Here is a 19,103-nt window from a genome sequence, read left to right as displayed (position 1 = left end):
GAGCATTTTATTATTTAAGGGAGTTGTCGACTTGGACTGCAATACCTGTGATAGCAGTCCTCACATTGTGTTTGACTTCATTTCATCAGGACAATTTACAGTGGGCACAAATATAATGTATATTTTAAATGCAGCACCACCCAAAATACTCATGACTGAACGAAAAATGTGTGGTGTGTCCGTGTGCCCGTTAGCGCACACATGCAGTATACAATAACCCTTTTAAAAATGAGGCTTTGGCAAAATTATGTCTTTTAACGTGACTATTCAAATGCATTATCTTTCAGTGTTGTTTTTTTTCCAATATTAATACTATTGCTTATGAGTCAGTTTATTGATTATTTTCTGCTCTTAATTTTGTCCATTTTGTATACCAACCCTACATATTAATTGGCTCCTCTTCCTTCTTTGCCTTGCACATGCATTGTTCTGCCAGGTGTGGCTGTCAGCCCTGTCAGCTGAGGTCCAATCAACTCTGCGTCAGTTACTAATCGATTGTCTGCACACCAGGTCCGACAGCCTAGACCTCTCACTCTTTCCATCACAGGTAACCATACATTGCCAGGTTTTGTTTTATTTTACACCCATGAAGAGATACATTGAGGAGTCATTTATATTGTTGCGGGTCGGGTGAGAAGACCACCGGGGGGGGGGGAGCTATTTCGGGTTCCCACCAGACTCCCCAAAATTGCAGGCTATCGCACACGGATAATTCCATGACGCGACGGGTCGCTAACAGACCATGAACGCCAATAACTCAACTATGTGACTTAGGGTCCTCCGTTTAGTTTATCCGGTTACCTAGAAAATAATCACATGATCTAATTACTGGAGGACATGCCCTCAGTACGCCTTGTCCGAACCGGATCACCATACCGGATCAGATGCGACTGAATGACACTGCCAAGGACGTACCGGCTAAAAGGAACGGATCATTGGGAATAAAGTCCCGGCTAGGTTAGGATACGGACCATGCTGGATCAATGAAAGAAAAGACAAAAACGAGCTGAGAACATTTCTACAAAGGATTTATTACAGGCAAGCGAGGAAAGATATGTGGCACAGTGAATGTAGTTTATTGTTGTGTGTAACCAGAGATTGGAAGAAAAGTGTGGTGCGACAAAAAAAAGCAATATACAAAAACAGACACAGAGCAGAGTTATCCTGATGCAATTCTTCTACACTCTTAATTTAAATGAGGACAGGTGCCATCACACACACACACACACACACACACACACACACACACACACACACACACACACACACACACACACACACACACACACACACACACACACACACACACACACCCTTATGAAGAGGAGTTAAGGAGAAGAAAAAGGAGAGGAGATGAGGCTAATGGTCTCTCAATACCTTGCACGATTGACCGACTGCGCCACCAGTACGTTTTGTGGGATGCTCCGCTGGGCGATACCTCCCTGACAACTGGCGCGTCGTCTCCTGCTTCGAGGCACTTCGTGCAGCTCAGCGTCGATCCAGAGAATGGGGCGCGACCGTCAGGCATGAAGGAAGGACTTTGGGCAGAGACAGAAGCCAGTGGGTGGAGAAAGATGGAGTCAAAACGAGTGGGCGTAGTGGCAGATAGGATCAGGTGGGTGGGTGGAGCCAGCGACGAGGCGGTGAAGAAGGGCGGAGTCAGCAGGCGAATGGGCAGGATGGTAGGAACCAGCAGGAGCGAGCAGACAGGAACGGAAAACCACCATTATAGATTTTCACTTGTCATGTGCTCCTTGGTTTGTAAATCATGTTGTTGCTTTTCCTGTTTTGAATGTATTGTTACGGCATTCATGTCGGCGAATTGGCTCAGATGCACTGAGTCGGATCAAAAACCTAATCACACCTTTACCTCGCTCAATTTGGTTTGTCCGAGGTGGATTGAGCGAAACGCCATGTTCTCCTCCCGCTGAGCCACTCAAAATGGCGACTTAGAGGGGTTTGTTACTCTCGATGGGGCAGGGGCTTTCATCTTGAATGCTATCCATCCCACCAAATCTGTCCTTTATTGGACTTATAAAACCGAATGGTTTTGTGATTGTGCTGACTCAAAAAATTAAATCGATACCCAACCCCCTCCCCCATCGAGTGTGATGAACTCCTATAAATCGCTGTTTTGAGTGGCTAGGTGGAAAGAGGAATCCGTATGTTCTCTGTTCCCCCTTCCCCTTTTCTTAAATGCATACATCATTGAATTGGGTCTTTGAGTTTCTCGAGTCACCACGACAAAGAAACCGTTTGGTTTACAAGTCCTATAAAGGACATATTTGGCTGGACGGATAGCATTCTCATTTAATCCCCCTCCCTATTTGAGTACGACTAACCCCTTCCCTCTCTGTCAACATTTTGAGTGGCTTGGCAGGAAGAGGAATCTGACGTGTCACTCGATTGACTTCAAACAAACCAAACTGAGCAAGGTGAAGGTGCGATTAGGCCCTCGATCTGGATCGGTGTGCCTGGGCTGATTGGCCGACATGCCTGCCCTGATTGTATTTTTTGGGGTGTTTTTTTTTTTTTTTTTGGTTTGACATTTGCAAAAAGTCTCACCTTTGTTTCTGAAAAAATATAGTCCTGAAGTCTAGTAAAGATCTAAATGCTGAAAAGCCAGTTCATTCATCTTCGTGTGTGTGTGCGTGCGTGCGTGCGTGCGTGCGTGCGTGCGTGCGCGCGCGCATGCACGCGTGTCCTCCATAACTCAAAACCCATGACACCAAGGGGCCCCAAACTTTGCTTGCAAACTAAGAGAACTCCAAGGAAGTGCACGGATGAAAATTGGGTTTTTGGGTTCATTTTTAAACACCCTTTTTGAAGATAATTTATGGCTTACCTCCATGAAAGACTTATCCTTGGTCAGCTCAACTTCACCTCGCAGGGGTCTGAGCTACCATATTGATTCGGCCTATTCAAACATGCCTTGCCTTGGAAACACGATCGACTCTTACAGACTAATTAAAGTATATAAAACAAAGATTGTATCGCATTTGAGAATCGGATCTCGTGGATTAAATGTGTCAAAAGCTGAAATGAAATCTGAAAATTTGAACAAATGAGCAATTAAAACAAAACAAAACATTTTTTTTTAACAACTAAGTGTACTTATTTAAGTGAAGCATTCAACTTAATCTTTTCTTCACTCAATAGAATTGTCTGAACAGTAGAGAAAGTTAAGGAATGTCCAAAAAGTATAACTTCATTGAGCGCAACAAAAATAATTAACCAATGGGATTGCCGTGGTCTTCAAGCTGCTTCTACTCTACAAGATGTTTAGGCAGATAGTTGGGATAGCAAAGCAGAATATCAGACTGTATCAAAAGCACAAGATATTTCCAGAGAGACGGCTCTGATGATCTCATCTCTTACATTGAGGGCCTCCATCCATTATTGGGTAAGTAGAAATAGCACATCCAAGGTAGAGTGTGTGACCTGATCTGAATCCAAATTGGTGATCTGAGATGAGGTTAGAGAAAAGAAAGAATTTCATATCAACTGTGATGATGGATTCCTTTACTTTGTTGAAGATTGGAAGTAAGCTGACAGGTCTGGAGTTCGGTGTTCTGTTTTTGCACCTTTTTGTCTTGCAGTTTTTGCCTTCTCCAATGAAGTCGCCAGTGGCATTATTATATGTTTTCGGGTTGTCCGTGCGTCCATCTGTCCGTGATCGGTTTTTGTTACTGCGATAACTTAAGAATGGCTGAAGGGATCTAAGTCAAACTTGGTACAAGTATGCACAATGATGCAAAAATGAACTGATTCGATTTCGGAGTTGAGGTCAAAGTTCAAATGTCAGAGGTCATGTTCGGAAAAAATTCTGTTACCACGCTAATTTGTAAACCAGTGAATGAATTTTCAAACTTGATACAAGTAAATATCATGATGTAAAGATGAACTGATTCGATTTTGGCATGAAGAGGTCAGAGGTCATGTCAGGTAAAAACGTGATACTTGAAAACAGCTGACGGGATTTAAATCAAACTTGGTACAAGCATTATAATGATGTAATAATGTGGACATAGGCATATTGGTCAACGTCGCGATGTCGAAGAGTGCGATTCTGGTTTATGTGATGCAATGATGTTGGCTCATTTCCAAGTAGATGGAATATGACCGAGCACAAATGACAAGATGAAAAGGGCAGAGAGAGAGTGAGAGAGAGTGAAGAGAGAGGAGAAGAGAGGAGAAGAGAGGAGAGGAGAAGAGAGGAGAAGAGAAGAGAAGGTGCAAGACCAGTACAGCAGATTTTTAGGGGACGTGAGCTGATACCGTCCGGTCCAGTTACAGAGTCAAAGTCGATGGTTGAAAGAACCTTCTCCACCTTCTCAGGAGCAAAAGACACAGTGCAGGAACGGTTGGGAATGACAGGGAAGGGTGGGTACCAGGATTGAGGGGTTGGGAACACAAGATTTGGAAGCAAACACAGAAGTGAGGCATTAAGCCTTCTCACGAGCAGAGCCAACTGTGGTGTTATTCGAAGAGAGGGAATGGATAGAAGGGGAACATACACCAGAGATAGATTTAACAAGGGTCCAACAAGTTTTAGAGGAGGGAGACAGGTTTGAAAGTTCAGTCTTTAGGTTGGACTGATGTTATTTTCTGGCTCTCCTGAGAGTGGACACTCACTTGTTGCAGATTTTTCAGAATGCACTGAGATATCTTTCGGTCGAATTTGCTCTCCAGGAAGAGAACTCATGTTGTTTCAGAGCAACTGCCACACCACAGGATTCAGCGTACCATGGGTGGGAAGAAGTGTGGGATAATTGAAGACTATGTGGGATGAATCTGTGCATGAGAGAGAGAGAGAGAGCAGATTTATATGGAAGAATTCCCCAGCTGAGTTAACATCAGAGGCAGTAGATATGGGAGACCAGTCCTGAAGAGAGGTGGCTGATTGTAGTCCCTGCCAATCTGCCTGAGAGAATTTGCTGGACTTGCCGGCGTTGATGTAGCTCTCTGAGAATAGCCAGAGAGATGTTGGTTTTTACAAGCATATTATCCGATGAACCAAATGGAGCAGAGGAAGAGCGGGAGACATTTGTGAGGAAGTTTGTCATCACCAAGTTCAGACGTGCGGATTTGCCATGAGGAGAAATCCTGGTTGGAAAGTTCACAGATTTAGTCAGTCCCATGGATTCACAGAAGTCCTTTGCTGAAGCGCCATGACTGGTAAGAGCGGAACCAACACCCAGCCAAGTTACATGGTGACCATTGAAATCACCACAGAGGAAGAGAGAGTTGGGATGAGTGGTCAAAAGTTTGTCCATGTTGGCTGAGAGAGAGATGCAGCTGGAGTTGTCATTGTTTTGAGGACGGTACAACACACAGACAAATAAGAGGTGGAAGCAGAGGAGAAGTCACACCCAGAGCTATTCCTGGGGGTTGAGAGGTGTAAGATCAATGCAAGGGCAGTGAGAAATTGAGTTCTTGATGTAAAGTGTAACTCCGCCCCTGGTGTGTGGTTGAAGCCTATAAAATTGGAGAAGACAATAACCGGGGAGAGACACTAAGGAGTCAGAGACCTCCTGTAGGAGGAATAATTATATCAAACAGATGATGTTTGGTTTATTGGCAATGGCCTGGATTAAGAGATCTGTCAGGTTGGATAGGAGTCTTCAGATGTTTGACGTCCGCACAGTTATAGATGTCGCGTGAGGGCATTGGAGGGTGCAGGATGGGGGGAAGGTTTGTGTGCAGAGGGAGGATTGATTGTGTAGGGTGCGGGGGAAGGATTGAGTGTGTGTGTAGAGTGGGGAAAGGATTGTGTGTGGGGTGCGGGTGAAGGTTTTAGAAGGAGTGGTATGGTTAGGGGGAAGCATTTAGGGAGTGGTGTGAGGTGAGTAGGGATGCAGTAGGGGGAAGGGGGGGTGAAGCTCTAAGAGGGTGAGGTGGGGGTAGATGTTTATTCTGATTACAAATTCCCAACTTTGACAAACGGAGATAAAGATCAATCATGAGGAGGGAGAAAAAATTATTTTTTTGAAAGCACAGAGAAACGGGAAGCTGTACATGCACGGGAATGGCTGGTGGACTGACAACCAGTTTTGTAAAATTCTTGTGAGGAAGAAGCGAAATATATTTTGGTGAAGAAGAAGAATGTGTAGCAAATCTAAAGGATATATATATATATATATATATATATATATATATATATATATATATATATATAAATATATATAAATATATATATATAAATATATATATATATATATATATATATATATATATACATATGGGTTGAAATGCATTTTAATAATGATTTTAAATGCTTTTAAAGGAAGAAGCATGTATATTTAATGAAGATTCAGTTTGGGGATGAGAAAATGAAGGACAGAGGGAGGGAAATGTAGAACCGGGAGAACAAACGGGAAGAAACACAAGTAGAAATGAGATCATTGAGATCATATGGTGAGATAAAGGTTTTTTTTTGTCTTGATGTTTAATCTTTTTTAAGGAGAGGATGGGAAATAGGATAATGTTGAGGTAGAAGTAAGATATTTGTGAAGAAGAAAATCCAATTGTATCTTCATTCTAATAAAAATTTGACTCGTCATGTTAAATCACATTAGCAATAAATGTAATACTCATTTCAGTCATAATTTTTAAGGGTGTCTAGTGCTGTACAACCATAACGCCGAATTGGAACCTTTAACTTCCCATTGGAACATTTTCCGTTTTGGGTAGTGGTATAATGTCATGTGTTATCCTTGAATGTTTGTTTCACTTGTGTGCCATTCAAAGATATTTTGTGCATACAAGTACTGCTTGGAGTTATCTTCCTGAAAGTCATTGTCTTTCATCCCTCTGGAACCCATCTTGGTGGTTTCTAAAAAAGAAGTAAATCACATGAGTCTGCAAATAGGTTAGGCTACGTTGATAATTTTGAGATATAAATTACTTAATTTTGCTTGACTTCTGATCTATCATGGTCATTCAGCTTCAGGATGCTAATCAATTCTGTCTTCACTAATGCCTCTCGTGTCAATCAGATATTGTGTCTTGCCGAGGAGATTCGCTTTACAGAGCAGGTAGAACATGCTTTACCTGCAGGCATGCTGTCTCGACTTCAAGAACAGTTGCAATCCAAGCTGGAGTCTTACACTGCCAGCAGTGCCTATTCTGGCACCTACACTGATGGTGTGTTTAACCTTGATGTTCTGTCTGCATCACTGTTATGATCTAACTTGCAGTAAATGTATTTTTTATTTTGCAAAATCTCTTGCTCACAGTTCAGTCATCTCGTAGTATGTTATTTTAAGGATGACTTCTCTATCAACATTTTTCATCCAGTGTTCTGAGGCAAGTGCTGAAATTAATTGAATTGATTTTTGGTCATGTTTGCTGCTCTTTAGAGGCATTGGGCCTCAAACTGAAAGCACTAGTACTGGACTTGGTTCATCATCTGTCGTTGCTGAGAGAACTTTTGCAGTCTGGTGCTCGGTCCACTGACCATTGGTGCTGGCAACGAAACTTGCGCTTCTACAAGCGAGCCAACGGCACGTGTATTGCCCGTATGGTCGATGCTGAGTTTGTCCACAGTTACGAGTACCAGGTGAGTTTACTCTTCTTCTCATTGTCAGCCTTCTTTATGTGTGTATTCAGTCGAGGATGACATTAGCGAGAACAGAAATAAGAAAATTGTTTTTGTTATTTAGAGTAATTCGTACCATATTTTTGGCGTATAAGTCAATACCTCTTTTCTCAGAAGTCCAGGTCTCGACTTGGACTCAGAATCGACTTATCTATGGTTTCAGACATTGAATTCCATAAATGAAAAAAATTGCAGTGTCGTACTTTCTGAAATAAATTGTGTAATATTGTGGATTTAAAACACTTCATCAAATCATTGTCCTGAACGTTTGCTGATTGGGTGAGCACTTGCATGTTAATCTGCTCAATCTGGTCACTGATGCATGTGAAATTATCCAATCAATAACGATCACACACTCATCAATTACGTTTGATCCATCCCTTTCAATCGTAATCATATGTTTCTATCCTTAATATGTCATCTCAAAATGCCTCCCGCAAAATCACGCAAGTCATACGTTTTAAGTTGGAATTTGTAAAATTAGCTTACGAAAATGGCGGGACTATGGCTGTGCACAGGAAATACGGTGTCAGTGAGAAATGTGTTTGGCACTGGCATAATGTTTATTATGTTGTTCATGAGTGAACTCTGCCAAAATGTAATGTGCTTTGAGCAAGTGTTGATAATGATGCTGCAGCTTGTTTTAAATATTGTACCGCTATATGATTTACATTTCTAATTTATCCAAAAGGTCCACAGTCGTTCAAATAATATGCACAAAACAGCTCATTAATATTCATGACCCTGAAAGTACCACAGCTAGCAATGCGAATTGAGTGTCATGGAGGAATTAACACATCTGTTGTTCTCATTGACAGTTTTGCTTAAGGCCCAGTCACACCTTGACGTTATAGCCAGCAATGACAACGTATCAAAATGTATGTAAAACGCTGGCTTACGCTGAACTTTTGATGTTTTTTTTTTAAAGATTCGGACTAATTCATAACGAGTTGGTCGTATGCATAACATATGAGTAACGGACACAGAACGTTTTGTTCTCTTAGAGATAACTTATACCAACGAATGCTTAGCCTGTTGTCAGCGTTCACAAGCTATGCCCAATGATAGTCTAACTTATGCATAGCGCGCTGCACGTATCGCCGATGATCACGTGGCGTAGCCTATTAAAAGGCTGCCGCACCATGATTGAAATCATAACCCCCGGAGAAATGGAAGTGTCAACATCGCAGTCACACCTTGACGATCTTGCCAGCGTATGCCAACCTCTGAAAACTGCGTCTAAAACGCTGGCGCACGTCGAATACGGTATGGGTAAGTTTGGTATACGTGAATAGAACGCTAAAGTACGCTATCATACGTCGTAGTAAGTGGAGTAAGTCTTGAAATTTTAAACGTGTTAAAAATTTTACGACGTACTTGCCGTATGCCTCACACGTTCCGCATGCGATGGGAATAAGTTGTACGCACGATATGCGATCGTTGGCACACGTCGACAAAAGTTCCTTGTAAGTTACTCATAAGTTGAAACACGTCGAGGTAATAGTTAGTGTCAGTATTCCAGACTCCCTGGTTTTTTTTTTCTTCTTCTTTGGTATGACGGTGTTGTTAACACTTCGACTTCTAGTGCGGTTATAATATAATATAATTAATAGGCTGCCGCTCAACGATTTAAATCATAACCGCACTGGATATCGAAGTGTCAACATCACCGTCATAACGAAAAAAAAAAAAAAAACAGGGAGTCACGAACACTGACACTAACCATTACCTTGACGTGTTTCGACTGATGAGTAACTTACAAGTAACGTGTGTTGACTTGTGTCAACGATCATGTAACGTGCCTACAACATGTTACTCATAGGTTAGAAATAAGTTTTGGGTACGCTAAACATTACCTCGACGTGTTTCGACTTGTGATTAACTTACAAGTAACCTGTGTCGACGTGTGTCAATGATCGCATAACGTGCCTACAACTTATGGCCAGCGTAGCGGAACTTGTGAGTCATACGCTGGCATATGTCTACTAAATTTCAAGCATGCTAAAATTTGAGGACAACCGCAAAGTACTACAACGTATGGCAGTGCTTTTCAGCGTGCTCTCAATGTTTCCAAAACTTTCCCATAACGTATTCGACGTGTGCCACCGTTTTAAACAAATTTTTCAAAAATCGGCATAAGCTGCTGAAACCGTCAAGGTGTGACAGGGCCTTTAGTACCTTAGTTGATTTTGTTTCGTCTTGTACTCCAAATGGACTTATCCAGGAATGAAGGAAAGAAAAATGGGAAAATTAGCCAATTCGACTTGTACTTCATATCAATTTAAATGCCAAAAAATACTGTATATTTAAAAGTTTGCGAGGCTGGGTAGAGGAGGTAAAAGCAGTAGAGAGGTTGAGGTATACTTGTATTGGGATATGTTGGGATGCACAGTAATGTGTAAGCACATTTTTCTGCATAATTACCAGATTTCTTTCTGGGCTTTGCTCTTCTATCTGCATATTCTGCATATCTGCATACCTGTACAGTCTCAGTAGTAATTCCATTCTGATTTTTTTTGATCTGCAGTGTTTTATGTATTATATTACTCGTACATCAAACAAATAATTCTAGGCATAAAACATTACATTTTCCGAAAAGGCTTAACATTACTTTTTTATACTTTGCAATACTTGGGAACAAAGGTGCAAGATATAGATGAAAGCACATGGGCTTTTTTTGTGATTACTACCATCCTGTTTCCAGGGCAATTCCCCGAAGCTTGTTCGTACTCCACTCACTGACCGCTGCTTCCTGACGCTGACCCAAGCAATGCGTATGGGTTTGGGTGGGAACCCATATGGACCAGCAGGTACCGGCAAGACCGAGTCCGTGAAGGCTTTGGGAGCTCTGCTCGGGCGTCAGGTTCTCGTGTTCAACTGCGATGAGGCAAGGCACTTGAGTTGGGAAAATATAATTGGAATCTCTTCATTTTGTTTGCAGTCACTTATTTATTGCTCATTGTGGGTTGTTTATATGATACTTGCCTTTTTATAAAGTGTTGAGGATTAAGTATCTGTCGAAGAATATTCACTCACAGGATCTTTTACCAATTTATTTTAACAGAGTTGAATCACTCAAAACGTACGTTTGGAGGGAGGCCCCCCATCAGTGGTGGAGTCCTCTCTGACTAAGTGCTCAATGAGTGTCTCTTTTATACACTCAAGCAAACAATGAAGCAATGAGACAATTTCAGCAAGACAAGATAAGATCTGTTTGTGGAGCAAAATTCGAAGCACAAACAACTTTCTCAACAATTATGAAATCCAAGTCAGCCACAGAAAACAGACACTTATTGGAACTATGTATTTTTAAATATAAAGTAAACCAGAATATAAAAGCTATTTAATCATGTTACTAAATAGTTCTTGTCAATCAGAATATAATGGACATAAGCTTGGAACTTCTAACACACTTTTCTCCGAACATATTCTGTTCATACTTCCGAAATCTTCACATTATGTGTTCCTTGTATTTACGCGGGTGATAGCGGATTCAAAAAAATCGAATATCATAATCATAATCCTAATATTAATATAATCATAATATTAATATAATGGACGTAAGCTTGGAACTTCTAACACCCTTATCTCCGAACATATTCTGTTCATACTTCCGAAATCTTCACATTATGTGTTCCATGTATTTACGCAGGTGATAGCGGATTCAAAAAATTGAATATCATAATCATAATCATAATATTAATAAAATCGTAATATTAATATAATGGGCGTAAACCTGGAACTTCTAACACACTTTTCTCCGAACATATTCTGTTCATACTTCCGAAATCTTCACATTATGTGTTCCATGTATTTACGCAGGTGATAGCGGATTCAAAAAATTGAATATCATAATCATAATCATAATATTAATAAAATCGTAATATTAATATAATGGGCGTAAACCTGGAACTTCTAACACACTTTTCTCCGAACATATTCTGTTCATACTTCCGAAATCTTCACATTATGTGTTCCATGTATTTACGCAGGTGATAGCAGATTAAAAAAATCGAATATAGATAGAATTTTCAAAGAGGGAATCGATGATGTCACAATCAGCAGCGTTCGGCGGCAAAGCGACGGCCCGGTCCCAGACAACGTGCTTTACTTAACTAAGTCCATGAGTTCAGAACGTTTGTTCAACTCAGCATTTTCGACTTTTATCCTGCCATGTTGTTAATCTATTGATGGAGGTAACATAGAAACGATGAATATGTCAAATCGTTCGTGTTACTCATCCGGCACTATGTGTCAAGGTCAACAATCTAAAGCGACTGGTCTCAAGTGCTACCATGGGCACCCAGACACGCTACCAACATGAACTGAGCTGTTGAATGCGGTGCAAAACATCCAAAGAAACTACCGTAACCGAGTATTGTGATCCATCCTGTCCCCCATACCCATCGTAGATGGGTATCTGCTAGTTCGATTAACACATATATCGTTAATTTATGGAACACAAAGAAATTGAATATTCCCAACAGGGTCTTCTCAATTATATCATGGGTTTTAATCAATATTGTGATATGGGCAGAATGTTTTCATTTTACATTGGATACAACTTAAAATGTTTCAGCTGAGAGGTCCAAAAAATGCTTTTAGAGAACAAAAAAGGTTGTGACTAATTCCCTTACATGATTTCACAAAGTTTCTAATAACAAGTTCGAATTGCGAACATACCCCATGGGAGTTCATTCGAACAACTCTCTGGTGAGCGATAGCACGGAAAGTATGTCCACTCCTCGTTTTCATAAATGCCAAGGTGAGCCAATGAAAAAAGCCAAGAATTTACAAGGTTTCGGAAAAGCGATAATAGAAAACCTATATGCCAAGAAAACCTATAGAAAACCAAGACGCCAAGCTGAACAACCAATAGCCAAGATCTTGTGAAAAAAGCCAAGGAGTGGTCACACTGGTCACGGACGACAGATGGTTTTGAAATTTGGTAAGATTTTCATCGCATCAGAAAAATAAACCAGAACACCTCACAATAGTGAGGCTAGTTTCATATAATCATTTGCCACTTAATTTTGCATTGGACATCATCCAGCGCATTTAATTTTTGTTTTTTTTTATAAGAATTTAAACAAAATGGGGCAAAAGAGCCGTTTCTCGACCCAAAGGGCCAGAATCGCACTTTGGGCTCAGTTAATGCCTGGGTGTTTGGAATATATACCTGTCAAGTTTGGTTCGGTTCTGTTCACTAATAACCGAGAAATAACAATTTTAAGAAAATGGGACAAAATGGGCCGTTGTTCAGCCTGAAGGGCCGCAATCACACTTTGGGCTCAGTTAATGCCTGTGCATACGTGTGTAGTATATGCCTGTCAATTTTCATCAAATTCTGTTCACGAATAATGGAGAAATAGACGTTCAAATGAACTGTACACAAGAAAAGAGAGAACGTGAGCGGCGCTTAGACCCCGTGGAGTGGAAGACCCCATGGGGTAAAAACCCATCTATTTAAATTAGTGTTTTACTGTTTTAGGTTTAATTAAACACAGAATGCAAGAAAAACCTTATTAAACGTGAATTAATTGTTGTTCGTTTCACAAGTTCTGCTTTCGCATTGCGAAAAGCAAAGCCCCGTGAAGGCAGTCCAAGACAGCATCTATCTCACAGAACCATGCCTTTTGCAAGAGCACCCAGGTTTTGCAGTTTGTCGCTGGAGAAACATTCGACACGTTTTCACAGGCTTGGTCAAATACTGCATTTGGACTTTTCATGCTTTTGATTAAACAAAAAAAAAAAACCCTTCCACAGTATCTTTAACAATGAAAGGGACAAAACATTTCTTGAAGGTAGTACTGAGGTGCCATTGCTCTCAGTTTGATGCCACAAATGTATTGTCATGAAGAAGATGAAAGATTGTTCTGAGTTCTTCAGAAGGTAATCATCTTCACATATTTGCAGTCATCTCGTTCTTTAATGAAAATAAACTGAGAATACCCATGTAGGTAATGAATTTTGAAGCCCTTCATACAACATACTTACGATAATAATTATATTAACATTATTTAGAAATATAATTGTCTCGTATCTTTAAATACAAGTACACCCGCTCCCGAAGGGAGTGGCAGGAAGGGTCATGTTATTATCCTCTCGATGGTATATAGATATTAGTAGATCGAGGCTCGGGTCCGTGAGTCTTTGAGGTAAGCGATAAGCATATGATGCCTCAAGAATGTGAGGTTTCCTCCCTTTCAGTTTAGTGTTAAACAGCAGCAGCGATTGTTTAAAAATGTAATCATAATGTTTATGGTTTACTTTTTTTTTAACTTCTCGTAGGGGTGCCCCATGAAATGCCATGATAAGCTATTTATACACACTAACACGACGTTTGTTCAAGGAGGAAAAACCTCTTGGGAAGGGGGATATTATTAGTTTTAATATTGTTTTGTAATAACATTAATATTATGCTATCATCATTAGTGTTGGTATTGCCACGCACATGCGAAGCAAAAAAAAAAAACGGGGTTAAGCAATTGCTTCATGTCCGTCCGTCCGTCCGTCTGCCCATCCATCTCTTTGTCTGTCTTATCAGTTTATGATCGAGGACCAACTCATGTAAATTGAATGTTATATTTTGAACATGAATAATTGGAACATGAACAGAAAGACAAGTTTGCCGTTTCACTGTACTTTCGCTTTGAATTTGTCTCTATCGCACATGCACAGAGAGGAGTGAGATAATATTTCTTCTCTGCCTGTCTGGCTGTCAGTCAAACAAAACTGAAAATCATTCCAAACAGGAAACTTACTGTTCATAAGGATGTTATAAAGGACACAAACAACAGTCACGAAGAACTAATGTAACGTGTTAGATAGGGTGATTAAAACGGCAGTAAAACGCAGAATTAATTTTATTATATGCCTTTAAACCTCTTTAAACTTTTATTTAAATTGAATTATGTACTTGAACACTGGAAACACAAATTGTCTTCATAATAGTACTTCCAAGAACCACAGATATAGCATGAGAGGGTATGGCATGTGGGAGGGTACAGTATTGGGGGTGAAGAAGAGGCTACCATCTGGCAATATTTGATGCTGATTAATGCTGTGTTCTGTGGTTATAAATAAAGTCTCCATCTCCTAAACTAAGACTCAACATCATTTTTTTCTTTCAGTTTATCATGGTGGTGTGTAAGACTGCTTCAGTAGCGCTAAACTTCTGGGTTTTTTTTTTGAGCTTTTGTTGCTAAGTTGATTGACCCATGATTATGTGGCCTTTTGTTGGTTGAAGGAGTGAGTGCGTCTCCTCCTAGTTTTCCTGATATTAGGCTGACATCTTATTCACTCTTGTAAACCCATGGGTATACAGTACTTGTTTCCTTCATATTAGGGGTTTTCTCTACGTATATTTTGTAGGTCGCTGCATTTTCTGATGTTTGAATCCATGCAGGGCATCGATGTGGAGTCGATGGGACGCATATTTGTCGGCCTTGTGCGCTGTGGAGCCTGGGGGTGCTTCGATGAATTCAACCGCTTAGAGGAGAGTGTCCTCTCCGCAGTGTCCATGCATATACAGGCAATTCAGGATGCACTTCAGCAGCATTCATCGACTGTCCAGATTCAAGGCAGTGAGGTGGGATGTCACCTTTTTGATCCGATTTTTTTTTTCATCACCATTTGAACGAAAGCAAGTCACTTTGAAAAATGCACCACTTTCTGTTGCTGTTAAGCAGGTTGAACTGAATTCAAATTCAGGGATTTTCATCACTCTGAATCCAGTGGGAAAAGGCTACGGAGGACGGCAACGTCTGCCAGACAACCTTCAGCAGCTGTTCCGGCCAGTGGCAATGGTTCAGTCAGACAACGAACTCATCGCAACCGTGCTGCTTCAAGCCGAAGGCTTCCGAGAAGCACGAAATCTCGGTCGCAAGCTCCTTTCATTTTTTACACTCGCCAGGCAAGGGTTTCACACAATTTATCCTTTGATTCTCATTTATGTATCCCACTCCCCGACTCCTTTCTGCTTGAGTACTTTAAAGCTGAGTATAGAATTGGAACAGAACTGGTTTAATCAATTTAAATGCTAATTTAATATAAATGTTCACTGGTCATGTTGGACAGTATTCAAAAAGGTGTTTTGTTGGTTTGGTCGATCTGGCATTCATATGTCATGTGATGATTGCCGCTCTGGTTAGTAAGGCACGTGCAATTCGGCAGTGTTCTGTGAATATATATTTTTTTTACATCCTCATTATATTCAAGTGCCCTCAACGAAAAACAAAGCAAGTCAAAAAAAAACGAATCAGATTGAAAGTTTGTTTTTAATGAAAGTGATAAAACAACACCAAGATATGTATGATATATGTATATATATGTATATGTATATATATATATATATATATATATATATATATATATATATGTATGTATATATATATATATATATATATATATATATATGTATGTATATATATATGTATGTATATGTATATGTATATATATATATATATATATATATATATATATATAAACATATACATATCGTTTCGGCCAGGGGTCAGGTGAGAAGACCACTAGGGGGGAGAAGCTGCTGCTCTTCCTTCGCTCCAATCGGTTCTTCTGACCACGTCCTTGTCAAAGTGGACATCTCTCTGGCTGTTATCAGAGAACCACCTCACCGCCGTCGAGTCTGGCATTTCACTCAAGCCGACTGGCAAGGTCTCCGAGCAGCCATCAAACTTACAGACTGGTCTCCTATCACTACTTTCTCAAACATCAACTCATCCTGGGAATTCTTTCAAAGAAACTTGCTCTCCCTCATGCACAGATTTATCCCCTCTCATGTTCAGTTGTCCTACCCTTCCTCCCGCCCTTGGTTTACTGAAGCTTGTGGCGAGGCAGTTGTCCTGAAACAACTTGCCTTTGCTTCATGGAAAGCAAACCCAACTGAGGGCAATCTCAGTTCCTTCCACAAAGCTCGGAACAAGTGTGTATCCACCCTCAGGAGAGCCAGAAAACAACATGTTTCTCATCTCAAGTCTGAACTCTCAAACCTCTCTCCCTCCTAAAAATCCTGGTGGTGTTTAATCAAATCTGTTTCTGGTGTATGTTCCCCCTCCATCCCCTCCCTTACCTCAAATGGCCGCACTGCTGATACCACACGTGATAAAGCTGAATGTCTAAACTCGGTGTTTGCAGCTAAATCTTGTGTCCTAAACCCATCACTTTCTCTACCCACTTTACCCAGTCGCACCCAACTGCCCCTGGACTCTGTATCCTTTTCTCCTGACAAGGTGGAGAGCTTGCTTTCAAACCTCGAGTCAGATTCTGAAACCGGTCCAGACGGCATCAGCCCACGTGTCCTCAAAGCCTGCTCTTCTGCTCTTGCTCACCCTCTCTCTGTTCTATTCACCCTCTCATTTGCCCAAGGTAATCTGCCATCTGCTTGGAAATCTGCTGACATAACTGCCCTGCATAAAAAGGTGCAAAAACAGATCCCTGCAACTACAGACCAATTAGCCTTCTCCCAATCATCAGCAAGATTATGGAATCCATCATCGCTTCAGACATAAAATCCTTCCTCTTCTCCAATGGCTTGATTTCCAATCATCAATTTGGTTTCAGACCAGGTCACTCTACCCTGGATATGCTGCTTCTGCTCTCCCATCAATGGATGGAGGTCCTCAATGCCAGACAGGAAATCCGAGCCGTCTCCCTGGACATTTCACGTGCTTTTGACAGTCTGGCACCCTGCACTACTCACCAAACTCTCTTCCCATGGTATTCAAGGCCATCTCCACTCATGGCTCGCAGACTTCCTCTCCTGTCGCAGTCACCGTGTGGCCCTAAATGGAGTTCTTTCATCCCCTCTTCCTGTGCAGGCTGGAGTTCCTCAAGGTAGCATTCTGGGCCCTGTTCTTTTTCTGGTTTTCATCAATGATCTCTCCGACTCTCTGGACAATCCTCTATTTCTCTTTGCCAACAACTCCACCCTCTGCCGTACTATCTGTCATCCCTAAGACCGGCAAGCAGCAGCTTCTTCGCTCATTGCAGATCTGGATAAAATCACAAATTGGTCCAACACGTGGAACATGTCTTTCAATCCAGACAATTCTCACACTCTCGCTATGTCTCTTCGAAAGGACCGTTTAAACCCCCCCCCCCATCCACTTTCTCAACAATCCTCTGGAAGAAGTCTTTTCTTTCAAGCTTCTGGGTCTCACTATCTGCCATGACCTTTCCTGGGAAAGTCACATTTCCAACCTCGCCTCAAAAGCCAGTTGCCGACTGGGAATCCTCTGTCGTGCAAAGTCCTTCCTCGGCCCTCTTGAGCTCCTGACCACTTACAAAGCTTTTGTCCGTAGCCTGATGGAGTACTGCTCTCCCCTCTGGGCTGGTACTCCTGCCTCCCACCTTTCTCGGCTTCACGCTGTCGAAACCAGGGCATTTAAGATCATCGGCATCTCCCGCAATGAAGCTGAGTCTTTGGGCCTCTCACTCAATCACCGCAGATTGGTCGGTGGTCTTTCTGTCTTCTACCGACTCCTCTCCAGCCTTGCCCCCCTGCTCTCTCTGCAATTTGTCCCCACCACATTTCCACAGGGCACTCAAGGTCCGCCAACAACCCCCTTCTGGTAAAACTACCAAAATCACGAATCGCTGCTCATCTTCACTCTTTCATTCCTCTTTTTTCCCGCCTTTGGAATAAACTTCCTCACTCTATTCTTTCCCATTCTTCCCTCCAGGCTTTCAAAACAGTTGTTCACCGCCACCTCTTATCTTCCCCCATCCAAATCCTCGCTTTTCTACCCCCGATAATCCACCCAAGCCCACTTCCTTCAATTCCCCTGCTTTCCTTCCTGAAAGTCCCTGTAATGTCCATCTTCTCTTCGCCATGTTCCCTGTCCCATCCCCATCTCTCTCCCTTCCACAGTTCACCTAATGTGTCTGTTCCCCAATGTTTTGTCCCTTCCACTCCCGCCCCTCTTGTCTCATGCCCCCTTGCTGTGAGTTGTGTGTTAGCTCTCATACGAGCCTCGACAAGGTATACAAAAAAAGCTATCTCGGGTTCCCTCAGGCTCCCCGGAATCACAAGCCGTTGCATACGGATAACTCCATGACGCGGCGGATCACTAACCGACTGTGAACGCTAATAACTCAACAACGTGGCTCAGGGTCCTCCGTCTAATATCGGTTTCCCTTAAAATAATCACGTGACCTAATTACCAGGAGACACGCCCTTGGTACTCCTTGTCCGAACCGGATGAGATGCAGCCGAGCGACATGGCCAAGGACATACCGGCTAAAAGGAACGGATCGTTGGGAATAAAGTCCCGGCTTGGCTAGAATACGAACGATGCTGGATTAATAAAGAAAAGACAAAAACGAGCTGGGAACATATTTACAAAAGGTTTTATTACGGGCAGGTGAGGAAAGATATGTGGCGCAATTAATAGTTTATTGTTGTGTGTAAGTCGAGATAGAAAGAAAAGTGTGGTGCGACAATATAACAAGCAACTTACAAAAGCAGACACAGAGCAGACCT

The 19,103-nt window shown here is 41.6% G+C and overlaps 1 protein-coding gene across 8 annotated transcripts in view; it reads left to right on the top strand.

Moving 5' to 3' along the window:
• The window catches only part of DYNC2H1 (dynein cytoplasmic 2 heavy chain 1), a 326,677-nt gene that overhangs the window by 105,521 nt on the left and 202,053 nt on the right, over positions 1–19,103 (top strand). For 6 of the 8 annotated variants that reach the window (XR_015058641.1, XM_085883078.1, XM_085883081.1 and 3 more), the window contains exons 32-37: positions 437–547; positions 6,999–7,146; positions 7,362–7,561; positions 10,305–10,487; positions 15,009–15,191; positions 15,289–15,515. Coding sequence is in view for 7 of the 8 variants with exons in the window: in XM_085883078.1 (XP_085739204.1) it covers positions 437–547; positions 6,999–7,146; positions 7,362–7,561; positions 10,305–10,487; positions 15,009–15,191; positions 15,289–15,515 (1,052 nt within the window). In the remaining variant the exon portion in view is untranslated. The remainder of the gene's footprint in view (positions 1–436; positions 548–6,998; positions 7,147–7,361; positions 7,562–10,304; positions 10,488–15,008; positions 15,192–15,288; positions 15,516–19,103) is intronic. The other 2 variants (XM_085883083.1, XM_085883079.1) reach the window with 1 other exon arrangement.

Source organism: Eptatretus burgeri, chromosome 5, assembly GCF_056783735.1.
Source record: "Eptatretus burgeri isolate ZD-2024b chromosome 5, Ebu_testis_v1, whole genome shotgun sequence".
Taxonomy (NCBI): domain Eukaryota; kingdom Metazoa; phylum Chordata; class Myxini; order Myxiniformes; family Myxinidae; genus Eptatretus; species Eptatretus burgeri.
The sequence above is the reverse complement of the archived record's forward strand: the minus strand, read 5'-3'. Positions and strand labels throughout refer to the sequence as shown.